The 15131-nt window shown below is 44.3% G+C and overlaps 1 protein-coding gene across 2 annotated transcripts in view; it reads left to right on the top strand.

Moving 5' to 3' along the window:
• Positions 1 to 14515, top strand: part of IFT81 (intraflagellar transport 81) — a 37355-nt gene extending 22840 nt beyond the window's left edge. The window contains exons 11-18 of one of the 2 annotated variants that reach the window (XM_058037092.1): positions 2872 to 3021; positions 4360 to 4488; positions 5590 to 5679; positions 6600 to 6686; positions 7954 to 8025; positions 8122 to 8207; positions 12195 to 12240; positions 13145 to 14515. In XM_058037092.1, the coding sequence (XP_057893075.1) occupies positions 2872 to 3021; positions 4360 to 4488; positions 5590 to 5679; positions 6600 to 6686; positions 7954 to 8025; positions 8122 to 8207; positions 12195 to 12240; positions 13145 to 13327 (843 nt within the window). In that variant the 3' untranslated portion in view covers positions 13328 to 14515. The remainder of the gene's footprint in view (positions 1 to 2871; positions 3022 to 4359; positions 4489 to 5589; positions 5680 to 6599; positions 6687 to 7953; positions 8026 to 8121; positions 8208 to 12194; positions 12241 to 13144) is intronic. The other variant, XM_058037093.1, reaches the window with a different exon arrangement.
• Positions 14516 to 15131: the final 616 nt, after the last annotated feature.

Here is a 15131-nt window from a genome sequence, read left to right as displayed (position 1 = left end):
CACTGTGTTCCATAATCTGCATTCCAGGCTTGTTATGTCACAGTCACCCATAAAAATAGCCAATGGAAAAGGCAGAATCTTTGCTTGCTTTCCCTTGGATGGTTTTTGTGTCTCCAGGGGCTCTGACTGGGCTGACACAGGCTCCAGGCTGGTTTGCTTCCCCTGCTCCCTTAATGCCAGCACTTGGTTCTCATCCAGTTGTTTCATTCAATTGCTTGGGAAAGAAAAGCTGCTGGTGGCCATGGCCTTGACTGGAACATCAGCCATGGGCAGATCCATGGGAATTCCAGGATGAGCTGCTGAGGTTGGACACAGGGAGCAGCTGCCTCGGTCTGTGGGAAATGCTGCTGCTCAGGAGTGGATTCCTTTGGGTACTGCACTTGAAAGTGATGTGGCCAAACAATGTTATTTCTCTGTGAACTACTCCAATTATTGAAAAGACTTTTCACCACAGTAAAATGCAGTGTTTTGTGGCATTGATTTCTCATGTACACATGAGGTGTATAAAGTCTCAGGAGCAATGCTCACACAGATGAAAACATTGGTATTTTATACCTTCTTTTCTTTTTTGGAAACCTGTGGATTGACTCCCATCTTTTAGGCTGAATAAGCCTAATTTTGCTGTAAGATCCCTACAAGCTGTTGATTTAAGTAGAGTCAAATCTAAGAGCTGCAGCTCAGAACTTGGCCCTGGATCTGAAGGAGCCTTCAGTCAGTGAGATTTTGAGGAGCTAATCTGTGCTGCCCTTGGAGTAAATCAGGTCTTTGAACATTTTGCCAAATTATTGATTGATTTTCTACATAGATGATCACTTTCCTACTGTTGTTTATATCTGTTTTACCTTGTTTGCTGCAACAAAAGCTGTGTGAAAGGTTTAAGTTTGCTTTAAAAAGCCAGAGGTTGTGCTGACATGCACCTCCTAAAAGGAACAGATTTCAGTTGTCACTGTGAGCAACTTGTAGTTCATTTGGGATGAAATTTGTATTATATATCCTAAGTTAATCAACTAATAATAGAACAGTGGTGGAATTGGTTCGTTAATCAACAAGATCCTTTGACTTCCATTGTAAAATACTTTATGCTTTGAATATTGAATATGCAAATACCCTACCTCCCACTCGAGCTATTTTCAAGACCTTAAAAGTGAAGAGAATTATGGTTTGCTTTTCATCCTGGGATGCACTGACAGAAGATCATTCAGATTTGATAGCTCTGTGTGGTCACATATTAAGTTTAATCCTTTACCTCATTCTTTATTATATTCCACTGGTCAAATGAAATGTCCCAAGGATCAAGACAGATGGCTGTGCTTCCCTTAGGTTTTCCTCAGCTGGTTGGAGAGATTGCATTTATACTTTTGTAATCACTTGGAAATCACAGAAAGCTTGGTATTGTCTAAGCAATTAAAGGAAAGGAAAAAGTCTTTTGTATAAATGAAGAGGATGTGATTGAATTTGCTATGAAAAGGAATGAATTTGGTGCTACTGTATTAAATGTGCCAGGGGCTCAGGTGACCTTGTGTATCCTTGTCCTGGGTAGTAGCAGGATGTAGGATGTTATCCCAAAGCCTCACAGAGGCCAATCTGCATAGAGCACATTGAGTAATTTGTGGGTTTGTTCTTTCACCAAAAACGTTTATAGCTTTTGGCTTTAAAAATAGTTCTGGAGCGTAGCAAGAGAGAGGCAGCTTTGGCCTAGATATTGCACAGGATGGCAGATGAACAGGGTTGATTTCATTGTGGGCAGTTTGCCCAGGACACTTTTTATAGAACATACAGCTACTCTGGGGGTTCTTAGCCTTTGGTCACATTGGGGGTTTGGGTTAATTCTGTAGAAGGAAGAGGGATAATTTCACAAGAAGAAAATTTAATGTAAATTTTGAAATTTAAGTAATTTTATGTTTGAATTTCAAGCCTGTATCAGTGGGAGTGGGATTAATTTTCCTCCTGGGGCTGCCTGGTCTGTGCTCCCTGCACACACTGAACACCTCCTCATCCAGGAGCATTCTGAAGCCTGTTCTTACATCATTTACTCTCATAAATTTTATTTGCTTTGCATCTCTGGATCTGAATGCATTTTTTGAGCTGTGACTGGCATTTACCTTGTAGCACTCATGTAAAATCCAACAATAAGAGCTGAGGCTGCACAACAGATGGAAAACATTAAAGCACAGAAAAATCTTACCTGCTTGTGTCAGCCCCTGTGTTTGTGTTACAAATTGAACACACACGGGTCCAGGTGTGAATTAGCTAAGGCTGTTGGACTGTAAGGATTTTTATTATTTTACTCAGTTTTTAATAAAAATATAAATTCTCCATTGCTTTAGATTTTGAGTGAAATAGATACTGCAAGGACTCAGCTTTTATTTTCCTGGGTTTGAAAACTTAACCAGCAATATCATCCAGGTCTGCAGGAGTCAAGGAAAGAGAACAACAAGTTTTAACTTCTGAGAACATTTAAAAAGGAATCTTTTCCCATGTCCTCTTTCCTTCCAATTTAGCTGCTGGCTATTACCATGTTTTGGTCTGCAGGCCTGGGGCTCTGTTACAAGTGCAAATTACTGTTGCATTAAGTTTTTATTATCCATGACTCCCATAACGTTTTGCAAGGAGTATTTACTTTTCCAGCTGTCAAATGGTGGCGAGCAGAAGGGAGTGATCTCAGGCCTGCAAACGAGTGAGCTGGGACAGAAAGCAGAGGAGCTGCTTTCCTTGATCTCCCTCAGTGAACGAACGCAGAGCTGAGAATAAATAGACCCTGGGCATCCTGAACTCCAGCCCTGTGTTCCAACCAGTGCATTTGGGTGTGCAGGGCACAGAGGATAACTGTATTTATGCTGTGCTGAGGCCCTGTTGCTGTCTCTCCCCCAGTTCAAGCAGTACGTGAGCAGGCTCCGCAGCAAGAACACGCTCTACAAGAGGAGGCGGCAGGAGGTGGCGGAAATCACGGCCGAGTACGGGATCCTGCAGAGGACGGAGGAGCTCCTGCGGCAGCGCCACCAGGCCACGCAGCAGCAGCTGGTACCCTCAGCTGGGGCTGCTCCCTCCTTCCCTGCCCTGGGAACGGCCTGAGCGTCCCAGGGACCCTGCTGGGTGTTGTGTGTCACCCTCAGCTCCTGCTGCTCCCCTCCTTCCCTACCCTGGGGGCAGCCTGAGCGTCCCAGGGACCCTGATGGGTGTTGTGTGTCACCCTGAGCTGGGGCTGCTCCCCTCCTTCCTGCCCTGGCAACGGCCTGAGCATCCCAGGGACCCTGATGGGTGTTGTGTGTCACCCCCACGTCCTGCTGCTCCCCTCCTTCCTGCCCTGGGAATGGCCTGAGCATCCCAGGGACCCCGCTGGATGTTGTGTGTCACCCTCAGCTCCTGCTGCTCCCCTCCTTCCCTGCCCTGGGGGCAGCCTGAGCATCCCAGGGACCCTGATGGGTGTTGTGTGTCACCCTGAGCTGGGGCTGCTCCCCTCCTTCCTGCCCTGGCAACGGCCTGAGCATCCCAGGATGCTGCTGCCATTATTCTAATGTGTATCACCCCCAGCTCCTGCTGCCCTCACTGAAGGAGTCTTTGGGGTAGAAAAGGGATTTTTGGCTCTTGACTCTGAGGCTGTTGTACTTTGTGTCCATCAGGACTGGTCTGCAGCTTCCTTTCAGACTGAGAGGCCTGGCTCTGCTTTTTAAAGTGGATGGTAAATCTGTACAAATTCTGCTTGGGGCAAGGCTGGATGCTTAAATTACTTTTTGGTATCCATAGATTTAGTGAGGGCTTAGAGAATGACCAGCAGCAAATAGGATCCAAGTTACTGCTGTAAAATATATAGGAATGGTATTTAAAGAAAGAGCAGGCAAGAAGGAAACATTCTAACCCCAGAATATTTAGAAGAAAATGTCTTTAAATTTAAAACTGGATGAATCTTCCCTAAGCCAGAAGGATTTCTGCTCTGGATAACTGTAGGCATCCCAAATGCAGGAACACTCTGTGGTATTTTCTTCCAACCCCTGTTACCAAATTCTTGTTACCAAAATACTTTACAAAATAATTTGCTGCATCTTCTGATCAAGCAGACAGATTTTTACACATGAACTTCAGAGCCTGACCTCCAGCCCATTTTGCTCTGTGGAAACTCTCTGTTCACTGAGCATTGGATGACCCAATCTTGTATTTACAGAGGGGCTTTATTGTCATGTTCAGGCATGAGATAAAATCTACTTTTCTGAAAGCTAGGTTAATTATAATAAATTGATTAATAAAATAAATTAATTATAGTACTTACCCATTCCACTTCTTCACAATACTTGGCTCCAAGAAGGAATTTGCTGTTTCTTGGTTAGTGGACTCACATGCAGCATTGATTGTTTGTGTCTGCAGCAAGCAATTGAGGAGAAGAAAGGAATCTCTGGATACAGCTACACCCAGGAGGAGCTGGAAAGAGTCTCTGCAGTGAAGAGTGAAATGGATGAAGTGAAAGGCCAGACTTTAGATAACATGTCTGAAATGGTGATTTTTGTCTTAAACTATTGCATTTCCTCAGTTTGAGTGTCTGGTTCCTCAGCATATAAAACCCAATTTAATGCTTTTGTTTGGGTTTATAAATTTCTTTAATCTGTGTTTATATAAAATATAAATATTTATAACAAAAACATCTGCAAAGATAATCTTGACGAAGTTTACTAAAAAGTGCATTTATTTTCTTTAAAGTCTTGCAAATAAATCCTTCTTTTCTCTCCTTCAGAAACTTTAGGGACATCAAATCTTCTTGTCTTTGATTTTTTCACTTTTTTTTTTGTAATTTCAGAAGTGGTTTCATATTTGCTCTTATTTGACACATTATTTGAAAGAGACGAATGGTTTGAATCTATAATGGAGGCTTTTTCTAAAATGTTTGTAAATCACTGGAGTTAAGCATTTGTTGAAAAGATACTTAATATGCTTAAAGAGCTAAATAGCTTGTCTTTTTCTTTATAGCCTGATTTTCAATTGCCCTTAGAACTGTCATGTTTTAATTTACCTGCCCACATAGCCATAGAAGCAAGAAAGAACTTGAATTTCTAATTTAAAAATATTATAAGAGAGCAAAAAGCAAAATAGCATCTTTTTAACTCATTAGGGCACTTCTGAAATACAATGGTGTAACTAAAATAGAATTTCTCTCAACAGAAAGGTGGATGCAATTTGAATTTTCAGTCTAAATATATCAAAGTGACTCAGTTTTAGCATTTTCAAGCTTTATTTAACCTATGCAAGTGTATTTGTTTTCTTAAGGATTTCTTCCTTTCTCTGAGCCCCTCTGTGCATCCCCTTCACCTCCCCTGCTCCTTCAGCTCTTTGGTGTCTGCCCCAGGGCAGTGCCCTGGACTCTTTGGGATGTCCTCAGTTGGAACAGGGGGAGCAGAATTTGCCTCATTTGTGGGAATGGCCCCACTGCCAGATGGGCTTTCCTCCTTCATTAATTAGGCCTGAACTTCAGTTGGATAATTAAGGTTTCATCTCACATTTTTTCTCTCTGTATTTTACTTCCCTTTCTTTTCACATTCCTAATTAGACAAATGTACAATTAGGGTTATAGAGTTAATGAATATTATTTTTTCCCTTTCTCAGGTGAAGAAGCTGAATGCCATGGTGGCAGAGAAGAAGGCAAGCCTTGCTCCTGTCATCAAAGAGCTGAGGCAGCTGCGCCAGACCTGCCAGGTTTGTGGAAACACTCCTTTCTTTCTGTGTAAACCGAGTCAACCCACAAATAAATCCAATTTGCAGATCTCTGAAGGGCTCTACAAGGACATGATCAGCTCTGAGGGAAAGCTGGAAATAGCAGAATGTGTCAACAGCGTTTGCAGCAAGCAACGTGCTAAAGGTTGGGATTTGTAAAAGCTGACAGTGCAGGCACAGAATTCAGTCCTTTATAGCAATTTAAAAAATTACTAGATCAGGGAAAAATGTGAAAAGTCATAGTTCAAACCCAAAGCAAAGCTAGTTTCAGATTAGTTGCAAAGCTGTTTCTGGATTTCAGCACTGGTGATCCCAACCAATGCTGTTTTTCTGAGTGGATTGCAGATAACTTCTCATCCAAATGTTGGCTGCATTGATCTAATTCCTGCTTTAGTCTGTGGCTCTGACAAATTTGTCCATTTGTTCTCAAAATTTTATAGAGAGCTGGGGAAAAAAAGTCTTTTGGGTGTACAGCTGCCATAAGTTGGCTCATTACCATGGAATTAAATAAACTGATGTATTTATCTATCAGTGAAATTTCCAAAAATCCTACTTTTAATGGTTCCATTCAAAGTGCCAGCAGATGAAATCCAGCAAAGAGGTTGATTGTGTACAAGTGGAAATCTGGCTTTTCATAGGGACCACTTATAGTGATCCTTTCTTAATGTCTATTTTTATATTTATTTGTTCTTTCTTCTTGCAAACACAGCCTTGTTACCCTGGCAGGGAACAGAGGGAATTTCCTTCTCTCTGATCCCCAGGATGGGGGGTGCTGGTGGCTTCCCTGTGTAACCACAGTGAGGGTCACACTGCAGGAGCTGGGGCTGCTGTGTGAGGGGCCTGAGTGTCACCTGCCAGCCAAAGGAAGATTTCACTTTGTGCCCTTTTGCTTTTTCACCAAGGAATTAACTCAGGAATGTGAAGAGAAGAAGATGCAGTACGACAGCTGTGCGGCCGGGCTGGAGACCAATCGCTCTGCGCTGGAGCAGGTGAGGGGGGCTGGCCCTGCCTCCTGCCTCCTGCCCTGCACTGATGCTGGGCTGCAGTGCTGCCCTGCCTCCCCAGCACCAGCAAAGCACAGCTCAGTGAGGCAGGGTGACCCCAGGCCATGCCTGCAGTCACACAGCTCCTGAGCAGCAGCACGTGGGCTCAGGGTGCAGCTCTGATCAGCAAGGATGTGTCTGCCACAAATGCTGCTGCCCTGCACAGTGTCTGTCCATAAAATAAAGATTAATTGATCAAGGCAAATCTTTATATGTAGTTAGCAGTTTCACTGCATTAGCAGCAAATTCAGTGGATAATTAATGACTGAAACTGGTGGTGAGGAGACTTCATTAAGTGGGACTGTCTTGAATTCCTGCTTTGTCTCACTCCATCACTCCTGTGAATTTTGACTGGGCTTGGTTTCTCAAGGCCTTGCCCTCAGAAGAATATACTGCAAGGTAAACAGGGAGTTTAAAGTGTGGGTGGATATACAGACAGTTATCTCCCTGCTCTAAAAGTTCCTTATCATACCAGATGGACCTGGTGTGAAATGGACCTTCCAAAGGAACTATTTTACAACAGCAATCAAGGCTTTTGTTCTTGGCAGACAACTCAGTCATTTTCTACCAGGTGGTGACAATCACAGCCACTGACTGAGCTGGACAGGAGTTGAACTGTAGAATTCAGTTTTCCAGCTGATGGTCTGGAAATGACACAGTGACAGAGCTCTGGAATTGCAAAGCTGTGCAGCCTGGAATGTGTACAGGAATTCCATTGGGATCATGAGGCTTTTTGGAAATGGACCATTTAGAGATGGGAGCAACCTACTATGTCCAGACTCCTCCATATAATTATTGATTGGCAATTAACATCCTGTTGGCATGTCTGTAGCTTCTAACATGCACTTTGCAGATGTGTTCTAGGAAATGCTTGTTCACAGCTGTGCCTGGCACTTCAGATGTGCTGAGGAACAGGAGTCTTGGCAGCACTGCTGAAGTGTCTGTTACAAGTCAGGCATTAATAAAAACCTGTTAACAGCCATTTTGCATCTCTGACTGTGACTGAAACTGCACATCTAAAACCACTTGGTTGTCTTTTACTCTAAAAGAGAGTTAAGAGAAGGCCAAATTTTATAACTATTTGAGAAATTATCAATTCAGTGGTATTATTGTTATTGTTGTTATTAACTCTCATGGCTTATATGGCAACACAGGGCATCTCCTGGGAGCCTGCAGTCACCATGTGCTTTGGAATTTTATTCTCTATCCACAGGAAGTGAAAGGGCTTCTTGATGAGTGTGCCCAGGAAGAGAGCAACTACCGTTACATTAACTGCATGAAAAGGGTGAGAGCACAAACTGTTCACTGTGAGATGAAATGGCAATTATAACATACTATGTTATAACATACCATGTATGTGTTTGATGTGTGCTCCTTGCAGAGCCTGGAGGTGCAGCTGCAGCGTGCCAAGGAGGAGATGAAGGCCTACGTGTCCCCGGAGCCGCAGGAGCGGCGCAGGGCGGTTCGGTGAGCGGGGCAGGGCTCCATTCTCTCCCCTGGAACGATTCTGTCCCCTCAGGGTGACCTGAAGGAGATTCACAAACTGGGGTTGAAGTCAGGAATTTTCTCATTGGCATTTGGGCTGGAGGAGTTCACCTGATAAATTTAGAAACTCTATAATAATCTAAAAATAAGCATCTCGGATTCCAGCCTATACTGCTGTGAATGTACAAGTTCTGTCAGACATAGCAGGAGATTTGTCCTCCCACTGGAGATTCTCAGCCCAGGCCAGGCTTTAGCTGGCAGCCCCACACCCTGGGGATGGTTCTGCACCATCCCTGAACCTCCATCCTTACCCTCAGTTTCAATGACTCCAGTAAAAAGCCACTTCCTTCATCCCATGACTCCTTTCAGGACCCCTTGCCTTTGACTGGCAGCAAGAGAAACAGGAAATACTATAAATTGAGCTGCTGATTATTTTTGGTGTAGTTTTCTATTTTAAATAGAAATTTTTCCTGCCAAAGATGGAAATGTTTTCTGAGAATGAGATATTTTAGATTCATTATCTGTGCTAAGTCTAAATGTTACCATGTCATAGAGATTTTTTGCACTTAACTAAGTGTAACTTAACTAAATATTTTTGTGAAAGTATCCTGTTGAAAATTTTGTGTATGTTCAATCTTCTAATACAACGTAAAAGCTGAAACAAAATTCAGGCAACAGTCAACAAACTGTTTCAAAATTAAGCATCAGGAAAATCCAAAACATTTATAATTTCCAGTTGGTAAAAGTGTCAAAATACCCTAATATCAAAATAATTAGCTTTTCAGAGTTTCAGAATATTGCATGAAATAGATATTCTGTTTTCCAGAAAAGTAAATCTTAGAGATCCTTGTTGACAACAAAATAATCCAGTTGGTGTCAGCAGTTTTACCAGTGGTCTTTGCTTTCCCACCACAGTATTTCCTAGTCATGAAAACATTTATCAAAACAGTTCTAAAATTCATGTTTGCTCAGTTTTATGGCCATTGATAGGGAAATGTGTCAGACAGTGAGAAAACTCCAGGGATTCTCTCAGGAGAATCCATCAGACCCTTTCCACTGGTAGCAGTGGAGCTGCAGCTCCATGGTCTGGAAGAGGAGGCAGAGATCACCAGGAAGGGAAGGACCAGAGTAAGATCCATCACAGAGACCTTCTGCAAGGATGGGAGGCATGGGAGTGCTCAAACACTGGGTAGTAAAGAGTGTAGCAAAGTAAGAGTAAGCAAAGAATCAAAACTACAAATGTTGGGGAGGGAGAAGAGAAGATGAGCAGAGAAAAGGTGATGGAGGCTGAGAGGGCTCTTGCGCCATCTCACAAAATAATGAAAGGCTGCAGGAAATAAACATTTATCTAATGAAGGAAAGATGAAATAGCACAATTAAGCAGAAGGCTGAACAGGTAAAACCTTAGTGATGATGTGAATATTCATGAGGATGAGGATGAGGCAGCAGGGTCAGACAGTGGGGAGTGGGAGCTCGGGTTGGTTCACTCCAGCTCAAATCCTGGGGATTGGACATGCAGGGTGTGGGGATTGGACATGCAGGGTGTGGGGATTGGACATGCAGGGTGTGGGGATTGGACATGCAGGGTGTGGGATTGGACATGCAGGGTGTGGGGATTGGACATGCAGGGTGTGGGGATTGGACATGCAGGGTGTGGGGATTGGACATGCAGGGTGTGGGATTGGACATGCAGGGTGTGGGGATTGGACATGCAGGGTGTGGGATTGGACATGCAGGGTGTGGGATTGGACATGCAGGGTGTGGGATTGGACATGCAGGATGGGGATTGGACATGCAGGGTGTGGGATTGGACATGCAGGGTGTGGGATTGGACATGCAGGGTGTGGGACTGGACATGCAGGGTGTGGGACTGGACATGCAGGGTGTGGGATTGGACATGCAGGGTGTGGGGATTGGACATGCAGGGTGTGGGGATTGGACATGCAGGGTGTGGGATTGGACATGCAGGGTGTGGGATTGGACATGCAGGGTGTGGGATTGGACATGCAGGGTGTGGGATTGACACAGCACCATCAGAGCCCAGTGCTGGGATGGAGCACGAGCCCAGCCCTGCAGTGCCTGCTATGGGCAGGGAATGTGAGCAGGCTGTCACCCCTCTGTGCTGTCCCTGTTTCACTGCCCCACTGTGGAAATGATCCTCCCACAGGGACCAGCCAGCCCTGACCTTGCTAAGAGGTCACAGAGCTGTCTCATTTCATTGAGTTACAGCAAAGTTCAGTGGAGAGATCTCAGCAAAATATAAAATGAGACGATGACATTTTTCTCTAGACATCCCTTCAGAACCTGAATGTATTTTTCAGCAAGTGCTGGAATGTAAACGGAGTAAAAATGATCCATAAATAGAATTGCACTTTCCTAACAATGTATTGAACAAAAAATGTCTTAATTCAGATCCTCTTTATTCAATATAAACTCTCTGTTCCGTGGAGTCACTTGTTAGGAATGTGAAAAGTTAATTTTCTTTTCTAAAAATAAAAAGTTGTAGGGTTTTAACAAAGTTATTAAGTTACATTCTTTCCAGTCATCATTATAAATAGTAAAGAAAAACTTACTAGGAAAGACAGAAAATCTTCTGATGATTACTTTGAAAACTCTACTTAAAAAAAAAAAAAAGAAAAAGAGGGTGTTCTGGAGGCCAAATGTGTGAGAACATGTGCTGTGTGCCAGGGCAAAGAACAGCTTCAGCCAGGATTGCTGGGATCAGTGGGACAGCACCTGGAGCAGCCTCAGCACAGCTCTGATCTGTTCTGGCTGGAATTGTCCAAGAGCACGAGATCCCAAAGTGATCCAGCTCCAGGACCAGCTGGGCCAGGCCCCAGTGCTCCAATCAAAGTCCTGCAGTACTTGGGAGAAAGGGAAGGAGTAAGGGAACACAGAGCTTGGGGTCCACACAGCTGCTCTCACTCCTGGAAACCCTCAGGCTCTGGCATCGTGAAGGGGAACATTTCTTTCTGGAAATCAGGATTTCTCTACTCAGAGGTCATCTACCCTGAGCACTTTGGAAAGCTCTTTAAATGAGCTGGGTTATTTGGAATTCCATTAGCTGATTCTCACACCAGAAAAATGTAACAATTACACACAAAATAGAATTGATTTTTTTTTTCCAAATGGCTCAGTGCACAGGTTTTTTTCTATTGTCACATCTCAGAAAAGCTAAAGATAAGTGCCTGTGCTATCTGTGCACGGTGCTGTGGTGGTTTGCAGATTTTACTGCCAGGGGTCATGTGTCAGGTATGGCAGAGAGATGAGGCCACCTGGTACAGACAGAGGTGGCCAGCCAGGGCTTTCCATGCTGCAAGTCAGCATTAACACTTCTCAGCCTGTATTCAGGCCCTAAATGTGAGGGCTGTTCTGGGAGAGGAACGTGCACATTGCCACTGCACTCAGTGGCCTGGTCAGGCTGGGCTGAAAGGCCATTTCTCCTCATTCCTGGATTTTCCCCTCATTCCTGGTCTTTCCCCCTCATTCCTGGCCATTCCTCCTCATTCTTGGCCATTCTCCCTCATTCCTGGCCTTTCACCCTCATCCCAACCCTGCATTCACAGCAGTCAAGGGCTGTGGGTCTGTAAATTCTGACACCTGTACGAGTGAGGCTGTGACTCCCCTCAGGATGTCACCAGGATAAATTAATTATAAAAAGGATCAGGATCTCATCTGCATGGCCTCACTGTTGGCCTCAAGCTGGAAGGAGCAGTGATCATGCCTGCTTCAAAAATGTAAGAGACCTCAGCCAGGATCACTTTTCCCAGCTGCACAGCTGAGACAAGGAGATCTGATCCTTCATATCAAGGATTCATTTTGTCCAATGACAAAAAGGTTTCTTTGTGTTTCCTCTTCTGTCTCATTTATGAACCTACCAATACTTCCATTATTTTCCATGTTTGTATCATTATTCTGTCCTGTTACACAGAACCAAATAATGATAAAATATTTTTATGTTTCCTTTAGAGAACAGTATACACGAATAATCCTTGAACAAGAAAACCTTGGGAAGGTAAGAATGAGGCTTTTACCTTGTACAGCCATTGTACAGTTTGTATTTTTGTGGGGCTGTGGTCAGTCTTTTATAAAAAGCATTGTGCAGCCTACAAAGAAAATTCCATCACTGCTGGCATTGGTAATTAATACCCTGGAAAAGGATCCTGCTCCCTCCTCAGGGCTTGATTTCCTGCAGGGAATAGCATGGGCTGCTCTAAGGGATAGGCAAACAGCTCAATGTGACAGCACATTCCCTGAAAACCATTTGGATAAGACCCTGAGCAGGGCATAAGGAACTGTGCCAGCTCAGATTTTCTGTTGTATATAAAGCAACCTGTTGAAGACAATAAATTGTGAGCCTGTCACCCTTATCACTGCTGCTAAAGGCCAGGGGATCAGCAGTGTCAGACAAAAGCAGTTGTCCAGTTTTAATCTTGTCTGAAGCTCAGATCAGCAGGGACGAGGCTGGGCTTAGCAAGTCACACCAAACAGCTTTTATTAATTTCCTTTTCTTACTCAGTCTGAGTGATTTTTACAGGTCTGGGCTGCCTCTCTTAATAATCAGGAGGGGGTTTAATTGTAAAACATGGATTTTGTGTTAGAGTATCTTGGTGTGAATCCATTGCAGGTTGTACCTTGATACTGCAAGGGCTCTGCATGGAAATGATGTCAGATTTTTAGCATAAGTTCTCAAGTAGATAAGACTAGACAGTTAAAAACCATGGAAATAGTTGTCAATCCATACAAAGATCTAAGTCCCAGGTGTTAATGCCTTTAGCACTTGCAAGGAGTGTTATCAGTGTGAACAAAACAATATTTCCATAGCATATAAAAATCTCTGTCACTCCAAGCTGCTTATGTGAGCAACTTTTGTGGTGTAGAGCTGTTGCAGAAATCTGATATTTGTGTATTTTTAACAGAAACTACGAGAGAAACAGAAAGTTGTCCGGGAAAGTCACGGGCCGAATATGAAGCAAATGAAAATGTGGCAGGACTTTGAGAAATTAATGGAATGTAAGAGAGAATGTTTTCTGAAACAACAAAATCAAGCAGCTATTGGTCAGATCATTCAGGAAGGAGGTAAAGATAGGCTTGTGTTATGAATGCTTCCTCCTGATACCCACATGGAGTAGGAGGACTCTTGTTAAATACTGTTGCTTTCATCAATTCTACAGTTTTTGTACATGGTTTGGTTTTGGTGCATAAACAGAGAGAGCAAAGAGCCCCTCTGGAAGCTTTTGCTCCGTGTCTCAGTGCCCATGTGCCATGGCTGGAAGCTTTGGGAGGGCTGCACTGGGCTGAACCTGCTCATAAATCTGTGTTTCAGGAGGCCAGGAATGGCATCTGCAGGGAGATCAAAGGGAAACAAATCCTCTGCAGGGTCACAGAAAACTCATGTAATTGCTCTGCCTCTCATTCTCTATCGATAAGGTTACATTTCTGCAAGGCCTGAGAGTCTTGATGTTGTATAATTGTGGCCCTCCTGGCTTGGCCCTGCTGTCCCCATTGTCCTTACCCAGGCAGTGTGGCAGCAGGAGCTGCTGGCCTGGCCCCAGCACTGCTGCCCATTCTTTCCTTGCACGGTTGAGCTCAGCTGATTGCCTGCAGAACAATCACTTGGATTCTGAGCTTTTTCCATTATCTTTTGCTGCTGTTGTTTTTAACAGAAGATTTTTCCTTGCACATTTACCCCCTCTGTATTTTCTGAGAGTGGAAATGTAAAGGGAGCTCGGCTGAAGCTTTCCCCAGGGAGGAGTTTGGAGCTGTTTTGTCTGCACAGTGCAATTCCAAAGGGATTACACACACAGAGAGGGTCATCCCAGGGCTGGAGGTTATCCATGGATGCAGATATGGCCCAGGGGTTCTTGCATCTGGCCTGGAGTGCAGCCCTGAGCTGGGAGCCTCAGGCAGCTGTCCCTGCCCTCAGAGGTGGCCCAGGGGCACAGGGATGGAGGTGAGGACTGAGTGTCCCTCACACGTCACCACTGCAGAGGAGCAGCTCCTGGCCCTGTCACAGATCAGCAGCACAGAGATAATTCTGGGGGACAGAGCTCCTGCTGCTCTCCTTTGGCTTACTGGATTCCTAGATAGGTTGGTGGGGGTTTTTATAGTTTTTCCTGCTTGAAGTAGAGTGTCTTTTTTCAGGATATAAAAAAAGTAATTTTGCTTTCTTTGATACCTAACTATGAGATCTTCTGCTGGTTTCTATATCCAGAGAGTATAGTAATTATATATAGAGTTCCTGGTTTGCCTTTGCATTAAATATATTTGTTAACAGGACTAAAATAAAAACAGGCAAAACTACATTTTGACTGTATGGTATTCTTCTTTTTTACATTTTTTAGGTGAAAGAAGGAAATTGTTGATGGCTGGGTCACAGGAAAAATGGGTTATTTAATGACATTTATTTGAGAAGCTTCCAAAGGGCTCAGGGTGTGAGGAGTGGGTCTCACAGATCCCAGGACATCCTCATGCCACCCTCCCACGCTGCCAAATAGCTGGAGATAGTTTTTCCCAACAGCTGCACACTGACCCCACTGTCCCAGGCCAGGGAGAGGAGCAGGGTGCCCCTGGCACAGGGGGGAAGGAAGGCACAGGCACAGGTGGAGCTGTGCCACCACCCCCTGCCTCCAGGAGCTGATTGCTGCAGGATTCAGTGAGGCAGGGCAGGAATCCCTGCAGGGAATGCTCAGGAAAGGCCAGGCTGTGTGGGTGGGCACTGCCATCTCCAGAGACACCTGGGGGCTTTGTGCCATCATCCCCTGCCCAGGTGCAGAGCTGCAGGAGCCATGGCAAAGCCATCCCTGGACTGCCGAAGGCTTGACAGCAACAGGAAAATAACAGACAAGGAGATGTGAGACACACTGAAAACGTGGGACAATCACCAAAAATGGACATTTAGGTTAC

This window comes from Melospiza georgiana, chromosome 18, assembly GCF_028018845.1.
Source record: "Melospiza georgiana isolate bMelGeo1 chromosome 18, bMelGeo1.pri, whole genome shotgun sequence".
Lineage (NCBI taxonomy): Eukaryota > Metazoa > Chordata > Aves > Passeriformes > Passerellidae > Melospiza > Melospiza georgiana.
Note: the sequence above shows the minus strand (reverse complement) of the source record. Positions and strands in the feature narration are given on the sequence as shown.